At 37.0% G+C, this 14,596-nt stretch overlaps 1 protein-coding gene across 2 annotated transcripts in view; it reads left to right on the plus strand.

The window, feature by feature from the left end:
- Positions 1 to 2,166: 2,166 nt before the first annotated feature.
- The window catches only part of khdrbs3 (KH domain containing, RNA binding, signal transduction associated 3), a 526,056-nt gene continuing 513,626 nt past the window's right edge, over positions 2,167 to 14,596 (plus strand). For both annotated transcript variants that reach the window (XR_005630743.1, XM_039737376.1), the window contains exon 1: positions 2,167 to 2,740. Coding sequence is in view for 1 of the 2 variants with exons in the window: in XM_039737376.1 (XP_039593310.1) it covers positions 2,650 to 2,740 (91 nt within the window). In the remaining variant the exon portion in view is untranslated. The remainder of the gene's footprint in view (positions 2,741 to 14,596) is intronic.

A 14,596-nucleotide genomic window follows, 5' to 3' on the forward strand; every position in this document is an offset into this window, starting at 1 on the left:
TTCCAACTGTGTCCCCGTGTTCTTGATGAACTCATTTTAAAATAACAGTCTTGATCCACTGGACTAATTCCCTTTATAATTTTAAACACTACAATCATGTCTCCTCTTAATCTTCTTTTGTTTAAACTGTAAAGGCTCAGCTCTTTTAATCTTTCCTCAAAGATAGATAGATAATGCACTATATGATAGATAGATAGATAGATAGATAGATAGATAGATAGATAGATAGATAGATAAGGCACTATATGATAGATAGATAGATAGATAGATAGATAGATAGATAGATAGATAGATAGATAGATAGATAGATAGATAAGGGCAAAGAAGAATATGAGCAGTAAGATATATAGGCCAATTCAAACATCATCTTTAAACAAGATGTCTCTGTCAAAGAAAGCATTCATTTAAGAAGTATAAAAGAATTATCTGTTAATCATATAGACAGAAAACATTAATTTACTACTTAAGTGGATCTGTGCCACCACCGCCTCCTGATCAAGGCACCATGCAGCGCCCTGTGCTGATGGATTGTAGGCGGGTGTCTCAGCTCTCCACAGCATCACCAACATCATCAATTACTATCATGTGAAGAAAACAAAGAGAACTGATTTACGGACATTTATGTTAAGTAGAATGGGGGCTGGGTGGTCTTTTTGGCTTTGGAACCCCTGCAGATGTTTTTTTTTTCTTCAGCCTAACAGCAGTTTTTTTTTTTTTGTTTTGTTTTTGTTTTTTCTGTCCTCCCAGCCATCTGACCTTAGCTTTTGCCTTTGTTACTTATTCTTTAATATTATTGCCTAATCTTATTTGGTTTTCATTTCATATAACATTATTTTTGTTGTTTTGTAAAGCACTATGAACTACATTGCCTGTAAGAAAATGTGACATACTGTATAAATGAATTTTGTTGCCCAGTGTCACTAACCTTTTCTTTGAATGGTTAAATATGGTTGGTAGACTTTATTAAACAATTTTATCAAGTACATCACACTTTTTTTTTTAACTGGGGCATTTTAACAGATGCTTGACGGGTGTGATGTTGTAAGTAAAAAAAAAAAATACATTTTTAAATATATTCTTTATTTGTTTACTTACACTGTTAAGGTATACTTAAAGCAAATCCAAACATATAAATGAAATATGATCTTTTTATTTAAATTTAGTGAGCTTTCCTTTCAGAGTGAACTCACATTCTTTCTTGCATGTTGCTTGCTGTGTTTGCAGCTGTGATTTTGTTCACTCAAATGGAATTACAATGTAAATTAGCAATCACAATAGCATATTTTGCCAATGCGATATTTTATATAAATGCATTTTAATTACTTATTAACTTTAACAGTATAAATGTCTAACTAGGATAATATTTGAATAAGAAACAGTGTAAATAATATATCTTTAACTGCACAGTACTGCCTGAAATTAGTTAACAAACTAGAGTGTTCCATTAATATTCAAATTCTTTAACTGGGAGATCCAAAAATGGTGTTATAGAAGTTCACGTTCTATGCTCGCTCTCTCTCTCTCTCTCTCTTCATATATAAATAAAAGATTTGACAGGTTCTGCAACCGTAGTGGTGTACCAATAATTATTTTATCCACTTCATAAAGTAAACATATTTTGTCGGGGAAAAAAAGTTTCATTGAAATGGAAGAAATATCCATCTTATACTGACATTCTTCAAGTGACTGCATCGTCTTCTTTTAACAGGAATTTATCATGCTTTTGTCTCGCAGCTATATTTAAACCAATCAATTAAAATAAAATTCACCCAAGTACAAGTCTGGCCTTCTAACCTAATGCACTTGTATTTTTAATAATCACTGAAGCTAGTTTAAAAACAATGCAGGCAAAGCAATGGAAGACACTGCACAAATACAGACGTAGTGTGCTTGCAGATAACACACGCATTATTAAAAAAAGGAAAATGTCATTCTGCGATTATACTTAATTACATTAATGCAAGAATGAAATCATTTTTAATTCACTGATATATCGCCAACACTTTGTTTACCCCTTCACACGGATTAGCTAAATTTTCTTGTTATGGAGCCTGGTTTCTGGACATTAGATTAACGTTCGTGTCTTGTCCCATCTGCCTGTCTGCTGTCTGTTTTCAAGCCGGCACCCTCCTTTGTGTAGAGCTGACGCTTCGGCACCGCGGACAGCTCCGACTGCATATCGTAGTCAAACGGCCACATGGTCTCGACTTGCTTCCTAACCTTCTCTCCCCGCCTTCAGCTTTAATGACATTCACATTACTTATTAAGAAACAAAGCTACACATTTACCGACCAATAGGAGTAGTTGGGATGAGAGGCTTTTTGTTGCCAGTGGAAACAGAGGGTGGAGCCAGCATGCCTGTTTTCTGTAGCTGCTTCAGCTTGGCAGCCGCAGTTGCGATCGAGACGTTACAAGCTGTGTGATTTGCGAATGGAATAACAGGATTGTAGTGGACCCTATAAAAAGACAAACAGTGCGACCAAAATATAAATAAACTATCAGCGCTCTTATGAATAAATGTTCATATTACCTGCGTAGAAAGAATTGTTAAAAGAAGCAGCACATTACAGGAATATCACTTGTGCAATTTAAGTGGTATTTACTCATCTTTTCATCTTTTTCGGATTAAAACAATCTTATATATTGTTAATGGATAGCGAGAAGTACTTGCCGGAGCTGATGGCGGAGAAGGACTCTCTGGACCCATCCTTCCTTCACGCTTTGCGTTTGGTCAATCAAGGTAAGTCAGAGGGGAACTGCAGACAAGTACAGTGGGGCAAGGTGTTTTGTGCTAACAAGTATTTTGCTTTAGCTGACAGTTAATTATCGATTACTAGTCCTTGTTAATTCAAAGCATTTTTGTAACCGTCTACTTATTTACTTTGCCAGTTTAAAATGGTTTTGATATTTTATTATGCAATCATTGCATTCGGTGTTCGCAGTTTTTCGCCGCGCAACTGATGTGCGCTTTGCAATCTGTCACTTTAATTAGCAGCCCGACATTTTTTGACAAGTTGGAAACTCTGAACGTACGGAGTATAAGTCCTGTCTATCCAGTCAGAGCATAACCAAATTGAATTTTTAAAAGTGTTTTACTCCGAAACCTGTCATAGACCTGCTAACAGCAGCAACTTCAGTAATTCAGTAACTCGAGCTTCAGAAGAAAATGCCGTTAAATGCTAGCGAAAGGGTCAGTTTCATACCATGTTAATTTCATAGCGAATAAAAAGCGATGCTGCTTAATTCATGTGTATCATTAATCAGCGAAGCAAAGATTACAAGCAATAGGTCAAGTCTGCTCTGGTAATTGAAGTAAATTTTTAACGGTCTGCTTGATGTAGGTGCTATGGCCAGACCTTAAACAGAAGCCATGCGCAGCTTTTATTATTTGTAAAATTGTATTAGTAAAAATAGCATATTTCACTCTGATTTATCAATGGCAAAGGTGTCAGATCAAAACACAGGAAGAACATGTCAGGCGTGTGACTTAAAGAGCAAAGCCACAACCAAGTTATCTGCTTTCCAAATCTGTCACTTAGTTTTCAGTATATGCTGCTATAGCCTTGACTTGCAATGGTTACAATATTGTATATTATACGATATTATAGTCTGCATATATCGGTTGCCGTGTTTCTATAATCATGGCAAGAATAACATATATTTTTGATACGAGTCGAGTTGATACATGCCGAGTTTGATACATGTCGAGTTTATTGAAGTACTGTATATTGGATTTTATTAAGGCAACACGGTTTTACTAAGAAGAAAAGAAAAGCGAGCGTTTCACTACCGGAGAAAATAATTCTCAAAGGCTAAGTGGCGCAGTGATTTTAATCTTTCGTTTCCATGCCCTCCTCGATCTCGGATTTAAGTGACTGATGAGTGTTGATTCTAAATACGAATACTCTACATTCCATTTGTTATTAAATTGCAATTAACAATAATAATTAAAAGAATTTTCATTTAACTTCCCCGCAGCTTTTACAGTCCGCCAGTGCATCGCATACTACAGTAAAATATTTCTTTTAACTTTACTCGACTACCGGACCACAGAAGAGATAGGCACCAGGGTTGTGGACTTTGTAAAGTACGACATCAGATACCTTTACAAACAGCCGTTGAACATCTCAACGATTTGCCTGCTTTTCTTACACAATTCTTTAGGGATATCTAGACAAGGTTTCTAATCAGTAAAATTACCTATAAATGTCCACTATTTTTGTCATTACCTTCATTTTTCTACAGTGTCTTTTTACGTGTCACTCAGTGACGAGTCGTTTTCAATCGCAACAACACAATTTAAACCCTCAAAGTGCAGTAGCGTGAAATAAACGATAATATTCCAGTGCAACATTTAAGACAGTGACGTGAACTAGATACAGAAGTTAAATGTAACAGTAAATGTTAAAAAAAAGACTTATAAATTACGGATTGAGAACAATATCTTAAAACTGACGTCCAAGCAAAGTTCAATATAAGAGTATACGGCTGATTTAATCTTTATTCAGTTCTTTTTATCTCTTCGAGTGTGTTACTTTGCATACACACCCTTTAAAAATACGGATTCTTTAATAGCACTTTACTGGGTTGTGTGTGTCCAATGTGTGAAAAAGAACCATTTTATTCTGGGAAGAGTTCTTTGGATTTCGCAAAGGTCCTGGTCAAAGCAGAAAGCTGTAATGTATAGTGAACTTCCTTCTCGGGATACTGACAGGTCAATAAAACCTGTGTTATTGTGTGCTGAGAGAGTCCTTTTTAAAAATCAGGAGCCCATTGGTATTGCACAGATCGGTTATCACCTATTTTATTTATGAAGTCTGGTTTGGGTCGAAAAAAAAAAACAACCAAAAGTTCCTTCTGGATCCTTCAAAACCAAAAACGGTTGTCCTATGGCATTGCTCTGAACAACAACTCTGGTACTTTTATTTTTAAGAGCGCATATACTGTTTTTACCAATTTGCTCAATTAACACCCCATAGTAAGCCTATATGCGCTTGTTTAGCACTAACGCACATTTTTCTAAACTTAACCTCACTGTATAATTATATTGAATTATGTCACACTCAGCTATTGATATTTTTGATGCTTTATTATCTGGAAGGAAGGAACTGATTACTGTAATGAGCTAACTTTCTGTTTCTTTGAAATGACTGGATTATGTATTTATTTATTTAATTATTATTATTATTGTAAAGTATTTGCTTAGTTGGATGCTGCCTGAACAACTTTTTCATTATTAAGCTTTTATGGTTTTTATGGTTGTGGTTGTGAATCAGTTTTATCTGTTAATTGGACAGCAGATTTAACTAAGGTGCTTGCTGCTTCCATATCTAGTGTTTACAAACACATCCACAGCATTTAGTAAAGATTAGTGCTTCATTTACAGGAGTAGTTTATTGTAACACTTTGTGTTCCTTCCTTTAAAGCAAATGTAGAATTTTATTATGAAAAACCCGCCAGTGTAAATGACAATGAATTAGCCACATCTCTACAGGACACGTTGTCAGGTGGTGTGGCTCATTGAATAAAGCTTTGGATCTCAAACCCTGAAACTGCAGGTTGAAATCCCACTGGTGACACTGTGGGACCCCGAGCGGGTCACTTCACCTGCCTGTCTGTGCCCCAATTGGAAAAACAAAAGAAACGGAACCCATTGTATTTCAGATGTTGTAAGTTGCCCCGGATAAAAATGTCAGCAAAACTATATTTGCTCTTTAGTTATTTTAAAACTGTCATTTAACACTTGAGTGAGAGAACCAGGCTGATAAGAAAATAGACTGCTAAAAAGAATTTGAAAAGCACCCTACATACCGTAGTGGATATTAAAACCTCACCTTCAGACTGTACAAAACAAGCTGTCACTTCACAATTTGCTCAATGAACTCTAGTATAGTGACTGAACTCTAATTAAGAATCTGGTTGGAATGATGATTACTAGCTTGACCAACTTCGGTGTTAATACAATTTTAATCGTTTTTGTAATGATTGCAGCATGTCGACGAATTAACTGGACAAAACCTCTCCACTGTTATGCATGGACTGTGATGTGATTTATGAATATATTCTTATACAAAATAATATAATAATTACACAAAATGAGTTATTACCATATGCACATGTATAATAAGCAGTGTTTTTAATTAACACAACCTGATTGTATTGGCTTGATTGTTTTATGACTGAGAGAAGTATTCAACATTGCATTCCATATTTATCTTTTGCGTATGCAGTATTTGGTATGGATACTTAGTTATCTTCATGTTTTGTACATGTCATTTTTCCATTCAAATCCCAAGTGTAGCTTATGCTTACAGACCTTCCTGGCCAGTCGCACATCTGCCCTGTTGTTTTCAGCTGTTATCCTGCACAGTTGACAGCAGCTGGCGATACAGATTTAGCAAAACTTTATCCGCCGAGATTTAGGCAGCTTTAGCAATATCCACTTCTTAAGGTTTCAAAAGGAAGAACAAGTCAAATTGGGACTGTAATCAGTGTGTGTTTATAAGAATGTGCAAAAAAGAACTTGTTATGAACTGCCATGTCAGGTCTTCAAAAATGTGTTAATAAAAGGCAAACATCAAATGGGAGTTTGTTCCTAATAATATTATCTTTATTAATGGAACACTTTCAGCAGTCATTGAATGTAAAGCTTTGGAGAATACATTGTGTACATTTTTCATGCAGTTTCTTTTTATATTTTACGTATCAGCACATCACATGTTTTTATGCAATGCTGTATCGCATTTCTGTACTTTGTTAAATTGTACAACTGTAATCTCTTCATTTATGATCTTTAAATTATTATTTTATTGCAACAGAGAGTACAAATGAAAATAATTTCAGTGTACTGGCTAGTTATAGCAAATCCATTCCCACAAATCATCTTAGACATGTGAAGAAAATAAATAAATGATAAAATAAGATAAAAATTAAAAACACAGCCCTGAGTGAGGCTTCCCTTCAAATGGCTTAAATCAGCAAAGAAATAAGCCGTCTGTAGACATCATTTGAAAGATCCAATCCAAGGTCAGACTGACAGGGATTGGTATATCAGCTTACACATCATGCATCAGTTTCCCTTAATGTTTAGGACATGGATGTGTTGACAAAAAGTGAGGACTAGTGAAGCGACTCTAATTTCTTTTTGGTTGTCCTTTATCTTGTTGAGATTACACTTAATGTTGTAGTTGTTCATGTACAGATACAGCACATCGTGTATAATGTCAAGATTTGCGAACATGTTTTACATCAGGACTTGGCTGGCTTCTCCAACTTGTGTTGTGCCTGTTTTTTCAGGTGCCTGCCTGCCGGGATGCTTTAAAGAGTCAGAGCGCTTGCTCTTGTTTTGATGAGGTGGCGTGTGCTCCTCTTCACCTTCTTTGTAACCCTGTCACATATAAACCTGGAGCCCCTCTCGTACAGTGGGATTCAAAGTAGATTTGAGTAGTGTGGATGAGTAAATGAGTTCAAATTTATTTTACAAGTGCAGTTGTCCTCTGTTCCAGGCAGAGTAACATAAAACAGAAATGTGTATTCTTTATCATACATCCTCAGCTATGTAGCTTAAGATGTTAGTATTATTTACCAAAGTCCATCTATGATCAGGGTTTTATAAATGTTAATTAATGTTTACTATTCAATTAAACAAATATATTATAACACACACAATATGTTCATGTTTTTAATACACTGTATACATACATACTTATTTTTGCAAGTTGACTTAAAGCATATTTCAGATCATGGGGCTCGCAGGCCATCCCGGCAATAGCAAGGCCAAGGTGACTAGTCACCATGGATGGGGTTCCGATCTATTCCAGGGCATACTCCACACAGGGAGTAATAATTTGGACTTTACAGCTCACTTAGCAAGCATGCATCACGAAATATGGGAGGAAAATCGATGAAGACAAAGGGAGAATGTGAAAAGTTAGCACACGCAGTGGTCTAACTGGGGTCGTGAGACAACTGCATACTGATCACTACTCGGCCACCCAATAATCATAATTATTATAATTCTTTACGTTTATTTAGTGCTTTTCTCAGTACTCAAAGCACTTTATACATAGTGAGCGGGGAGCCACTTTACTCACCACTAATGTGCAGCACTCACCTGGATGATTCAACGGCAGCCATTTTGTGCCGGCAGGTACACTCAGCACACCTTAGCTGTTAGGTGGTTAAAGAGTGAGAAATAGTTAGTCAATTAGAAATAAGGGATTTTTAGGGGAATGACTAGGCTGTGGTGGGAAATTTAGCCAGAACATCGGAATACGCCCTACTCTTTACAAAGGATATCTTACGACAACAGAGTGTCAGGCCCTCAGTTTTGCGTCTCATCTGAAGGACAGCACCATTTTTACAGCACAGTGTCCCCATCACTGCACTGGGGCATTGGGATACACATTCAGACCACAGGGTAAACACCTCCTGTTGGTCTCACCAACACCTCTTCCAACAGCGACCCAAGTTCTTCCTGGTTGGTCTCCCATCAAAGTACGGGCTGGGCCTAAACATGCATAGCTTCAGGCGGGTGACCTGTTCTGAAGTGCCTGTGTGTATGACTGCTTCCCTAGAAAAGGAAACGGGTTGAAATAAGTCAGAATAATTATTTTACACAGATTAAATTCACCCATTTGACAGTTTCAGTTTTAAAAGTTGATATGGAATGGTCCAGGCGGTACTTCCATGTAAAGTTCACTTTAGTGATACGGCAGGAAATCACTTAATGGAAGATTTTACAATACAATACAACTGATTGTACTATACAATAACAAAGAATCAACTATATGAAAATATGTAATATTTAATTACACAAATAAATGCAGCATAAAATGAACAGAAAATTGAATCAAGTGAACAACTTCAGTAGTATTTCATTTAAAAGCTAAACACATTGAGTCAAATGAAGTAAGTAAACTGCACAGACAGACAGACAGACTGCTACAGGGTCCTTTTTAATGTTTCTGTCCATGTCAGTCTTTACAGATTTATTGTGGTGTGTTTGTTTATGTGCTCATTTCTTTCACTTCATCATCCAGAATGTGCTCTGGCAGGGCAAACAAGCTGTCAGCTATCTTCACTTTCTTTGAGTGTGTGAGTGTGTGTGGCTGCTTGTGTGCCTACATCTATATTTAAATAATGGGTCTTGAAAAACTACTTGCCCAGAAATTTTGCAGTTTTCCATGACTAAATAGACTAGACTGCAAATGTCACAGTTAAATTAAACTATTTCTAAGGCAGTTATCACTGGAGATAGGTCAAACGGTTTTTGAAAGATATTGAGATAAGTATTGGACCAAAAATAAAAGGCCTGGAGCCTGTAACTAGATAAACATTATACAAAGATATCTCCATCTTTTCAGAAGTTATTATTGTACTTAGGTTTCTACAGACACACACACACACATATATATATATTTATATATGCACCATTCTAAAGTCAACCTTTCTCTGTAATTTGAATGTCTTAAAATCAGAATTTGAACTTAATCTGATAGCACATTTTGGACCCCCTGCCCCCATAACTGCCATTAACATAGAAGTGAAGTAGAAGCAGAAAGCTTTATGGTTTCCAAAGCAGGATTCATGTTGAACTATAAAACTTTTTTTTGCTGTTTCATCAATGTCGGTTGTACAGAACAGCCTTCATTATAAATATACTTCTTGGTATACAAAATTGGACAAAATGGTACAAATAAGTAGTTAAAAAACATGTAGAGCAGTAAGTAAAGATTTGAATAGCCTGACCATAAAGCATTACAGTACTCAACACTGCTTGAGATAAATGAAGCAGCTTTTCTTCTTCTTCTTCTTCTTTGCTGCTCCTGTTAGGGGTTGCCGTAGTGGATCATCTTGTTCCATATCTTCCTGTCCTCTACATTTTGCTCCGTTACACTCACTACCTGCATGTCCTCTCTCACCACATACATAAACCTTCTCTTAGCCCTTCCTCTTTTCCTCTTGTCTGGCAGCTCTATCTTTATAGAACTCGTCTCTCTGACTTTGTCTTCCAATTGCCCAACTTGAGCTGACCCTCTAGTGTCCTCATTTCTAATCCTGTCCATCCTTGTCACACCCAATGCAAATCTTAGCATCTTTAACTCTGCCACCTCCAGCTCTGTCTCCTGCTTTCTGGTCAGTGCCACCATCTCCAACCCATATAACATAGCTGTATAACATCCTGTAGACCTTCCCTTTCACTCTTGCTGATACTTGTCTGTCACAAATTACTCCTGACGTTCTTCTCCACCCATTCCACCCTGCCTGCACCCTATTTTTCACCTCTCTTCCACAATCCCCGTTACTCTGTACTGTTGATCCCAAGTATCTAAACTCCTCCACCTTCGCCAACTTTTCTTCCTGCATCCTCACCATTCCACTGACCTCCCTCTCATTTACACAGATGTATTCTGTCTTGTTCCTGCTGACCTTCATTCCTCTCCTCTCTAGTGCAAACCTCCAACTCTCCAGGGTCTCCTCAACCTGCTCCCTATTCTCACTACAGATCACAATGTCATCAGCAAACATCATAGTCCACGAGGATTCCTGTCTAATATCGTCAGTCAGCCTGTCCATCACCATTGCAAATAAGAAGTGACTCAGAGCTGATCCTTGATGTAATCCCACCTACACGTTGAATGCATCCGTCTCTCCTACCGCAGACCTCACCACTGTCACACTTCCCTCATACATATTCTGTACAACTCTTACATACTGCTCTGCCACTCCCAACTTCCTCATACAATACCATTAATTAATGGTATTATAAATGAAGCAGTTTTTCAAGATTTAATATCTTAAGAAAGTGCTGCAACTCTGAAATGACAATAATCCGTTTTATCTGGTCAGATGTACACTGCTTGTAGATGTTATAGAAAATTAAAATTCATGTATTGGCATGAATGAATGTAAATTTAGTAAGAACTTCTGTAAGCATTAAACTTAGTGTGAATTAGGTATGTCAAGTAAATAGTTAAATAAAGGCATTTGCCACATTTCTTTTTTAGTTAAGCTCAGAGACAAACCACCAATATTTAGTAATTCAGAAAGACATAGAAATGGTAGAATGATGAACAGAAACTGCCCAAGGTCAGAGAAGGGGGAACACCTGTTGTTTGAAGGCTGGTTAGGAAATAAGGGAAGCCAAGAATGAAGACAAGTGATAAGCTGAGAACAATATTAGTGGCCAAAAAAGGGCCCGTGAGAAGCCAGCTGGAGTAGGGAGTTGGGATAAACAGTGAATGAATTGTTTCATACGAGGTCAAGATGATAAGAAATGGTTATATAAACTATGATTTTTGGCTTGTTCGGGGCTCAGCTCAGTTTGGCCTAATTGGGTTGAGTCCGTGTTATAGTTTATTGCAATAAAATTAATTACTCTGTTTTCCTGTCGTTCAACTCCTAGAGCCTTCTTTCAAGGAGAGAATCTTTGTCGTATTTTACGCCCTGACAGTGTCTTCTCAACAAATGGCATGCATTTAAATATCACAAAATCTAAGTAATAATTTTAATAGTTAGACTGCTTGACAGAAGGCAGCCTTGAAACAGGACTGGGGTTCAAATATTGTGAGATGGCAAAATAATCTACTCTACCAATTTATTTTTAGATGTTTGATGTTAAACTCTGCACTGCTTATTTTCCCAAGGCGTTTGGTCTTTTTCACCAGTTGTAATCATCATAATTTTTCTTATGATTCATATATTTATCTCATCTTAGACTGAACAACTGGTTTACCAATGCATAAATAATTAATACATCACATAATAAAATTCTCAGACCCTGTTAATTCAGTTCTGGGTAGTGGGTGCTGGAGCCTACACTCTGCCCACTGTAAGAAAGTAGATTTTATTCAAATACCAAAAGGCTTGAAACATGCACTACATTAAAAGAAGCCATGAAGACCTCTCAGCATCGATGTTATATTTTTGTTCATCAATCCATTTTCTAAACCTGCTTCATCCTGAGCAGGGTTGCAGGGTCCATGTCACTTAATATCATTGATAAGATTAGAACATTTTGTTATTACAGCTTCACTTCAAAATTGATCATGACTGCATTCATGCTTATTTAAAAATGTTTTTGATAGAGAAATATTTTTCAATGCAGTAGTACACAGCATATTTGGTCATGTAGTTGATGCATCATACACACATCTCTGTAGTCCACCAACAAACGTCAATGGCCCACCTTGTATATTCCTGTCTTATGCAGAGTTTTTTTGTTGAGTCTTCATCACATCTCCTCTGGATGATTGGACATCTTTTAATGGTTTTGCTTCACAAAGAATCAATAGTATACATAAAGTTCAAAATATGGCCACAAGGATCCTGATTCATATTGAATGCAGTGATCACCTTAAACATCAAAGCTGATGTTATGTTCTACCTTCAGTGAGTCCTGGTACATGGTATATTGACTTCCTGTCAGATAACGAATCATCTATAATACTCTGCTGTTAACTTACAACATATTAACTTACACTAAGGAAACACAGAGACAGCTGAGATCTTTTGATTCTTCTCTTTTAGTTATCCCAGAGTTTTGCTACAACACCTTTGGGGACTGTTTTTTGAATTTTATGGCCCCTTCTCTTTGGCGCTCTCGCCTAGTTAAGCTCATGAGGCACTACCAGTTGTAACATTTAAATCAATGGCTAATGACCCACCTCTTCACTTGTGCTTTCAGGAACTGTTTATTCTGCAGCAACTCTCTAAAATTAACTCTGCTATGTTTTATTGCACTACACCATTTCTATCTGAGAAGATGCCTCTGTGCACAGTGCCGCATTTATTTTAGTACTGCTTGGTGTGAGTACCAGGGACAACAAATGACAATGCCTTGCTAATTAATTCAATTTCTGACCTGTAAGTGTTACAGACAGCAAGATTTATTTTTTTGCTGCATTTTTGGAAGTGATGATGATGATCCTGCACTCATGCAAATGTTGGTTCTGTAATAGCACTTTCTTGGATTCTGTGTTTCCCCATTAAACATTTGCTTAACAAAGAACCCTTTCTTTGTGGGAAGTGTCCTATACATATGAAATTGGTTCTTTGGGCTTTGTAAAGATTCCTAATATGTGAAGAAAACAGAAATCTTTACCGTATAGTAGGCAACTTAGCAGGATACAAGAGATGAAGAAGACCTGAACTTTATCTGTGCTATGGTATGTGGCACAAGCTCTTTTAAAATCAGAACTACACAAATTCCTTATCATCTCTTCATGGATATTTAAGAACCCCGACACAAATCTAAATAAATAAAAGGTTCTTTTTGGAAACCTTCATGGGGATGGTTCATTTCCTTATGGTATCACACTGAAGAACTACTCTAACACCTTTATTTTTAAAAGCATACAGATAGGGCAATTTTAGCAAAGTAGCAAAAACAAAATGCACTTTTTAAAATGTTAGTGTTAAGTATGTACTGTAGATTTTTTCATAACTTATTACTCCATCTATTGAACCAAAGCCTACTTAAACCTGGTCAGGTTTACGACAACAACAACCTTCATTTCTACATCACATTTTCACACATAGGATGTAACTCAGTATGCCTTACAAGATATCAAAGAAAATGTTGCAAGAAAAGAAAACCAAACAAAAAAAAAAACACAAACCCCTCTAAGCTCATCAGCAAAAACAGGGACTGGTGGCTGAGCGCTTTATTGTGCTGCTGGATTTTTAAACTTTATAAAAGGCAGACCCCAGGTGCTTCAAGAGGGTGGCTACACCTCATTATCCCTCACCCTCCACACAGGGGCTTCACAGGGCTGGGTTCTGAATCCTCCGCTGTACTCTCTTACATGTTTGACTACACAGCTGTACAAAACTCTAACATCATTGTCAAGTTTTTATTGCTGTGGTAGGCATGATATCAAACAATAATGAGCAGGCTTACTTGAAGAATGTGGAGCCCTGTCACACTGGTGTTAGGATAACAGTCTACTCCTGAATGTCAGTAAGAGAAAGGAGCTGATTGTGGACTTTGGTATGAAACAGCAGAGGTACTACCAGCCCCCCAGTATTAACAGCACTCAGTTAGAGAGGGTTGACTGTTTCAGATACCTTGATGTCCACATCACGGAAGATCTGACCTTGCATGGAAAAGTCTGTAACACCTCAGACGCCTCAGGGATTTCAGGCCACATTCCTAGATACTAAAGAACTTCTATACATTCATCATCAAAAGTATTCTGACAGGAAATAATCACCTCCTGCTTGGGAATAGCAGGCAGAGAGTGGTGTGATCAGTTTAATACAGGGTGTGCACTTACTAATCTCTACACCGAGTAATGTCAGGACAGGGCAAAGAAAATTATTCGGGATACCAGCTATCCCAGCAACAGCCTCTTTTTTTGTGCTATGGTAAGGTTAAACCCAACGACTGCCTAAAGTCCTGTTCAGAGAGATTGAGGAGGAGTGTCAGTCCACAATCTATCCACATCTTGAATAAAGAAAAGTGTCTAGAAATACATGATGCACTATTGCTAACTTTCTCACATTAAGTTATTTAAGTTAAGTCATATACTGTACCTACATGTAGTTATTATTTTTATTGTTAGTTGTTACATATTAAAATTCTATTAATGAT

This window comes from Polypterus senegalus, chromosome 15 (genome assembly GCF_016835505.1).
Source record: "Polypterus senegalus isolate Bchr_013 chromosome 15, ASM1683550v1, whole genome shotgun sequence".
NCBI lineage: Eukaryota > Metazoa > Chordata > Cladistia > Polypteriformes > Polypteridae > Polypterus > Polypterus senegalus.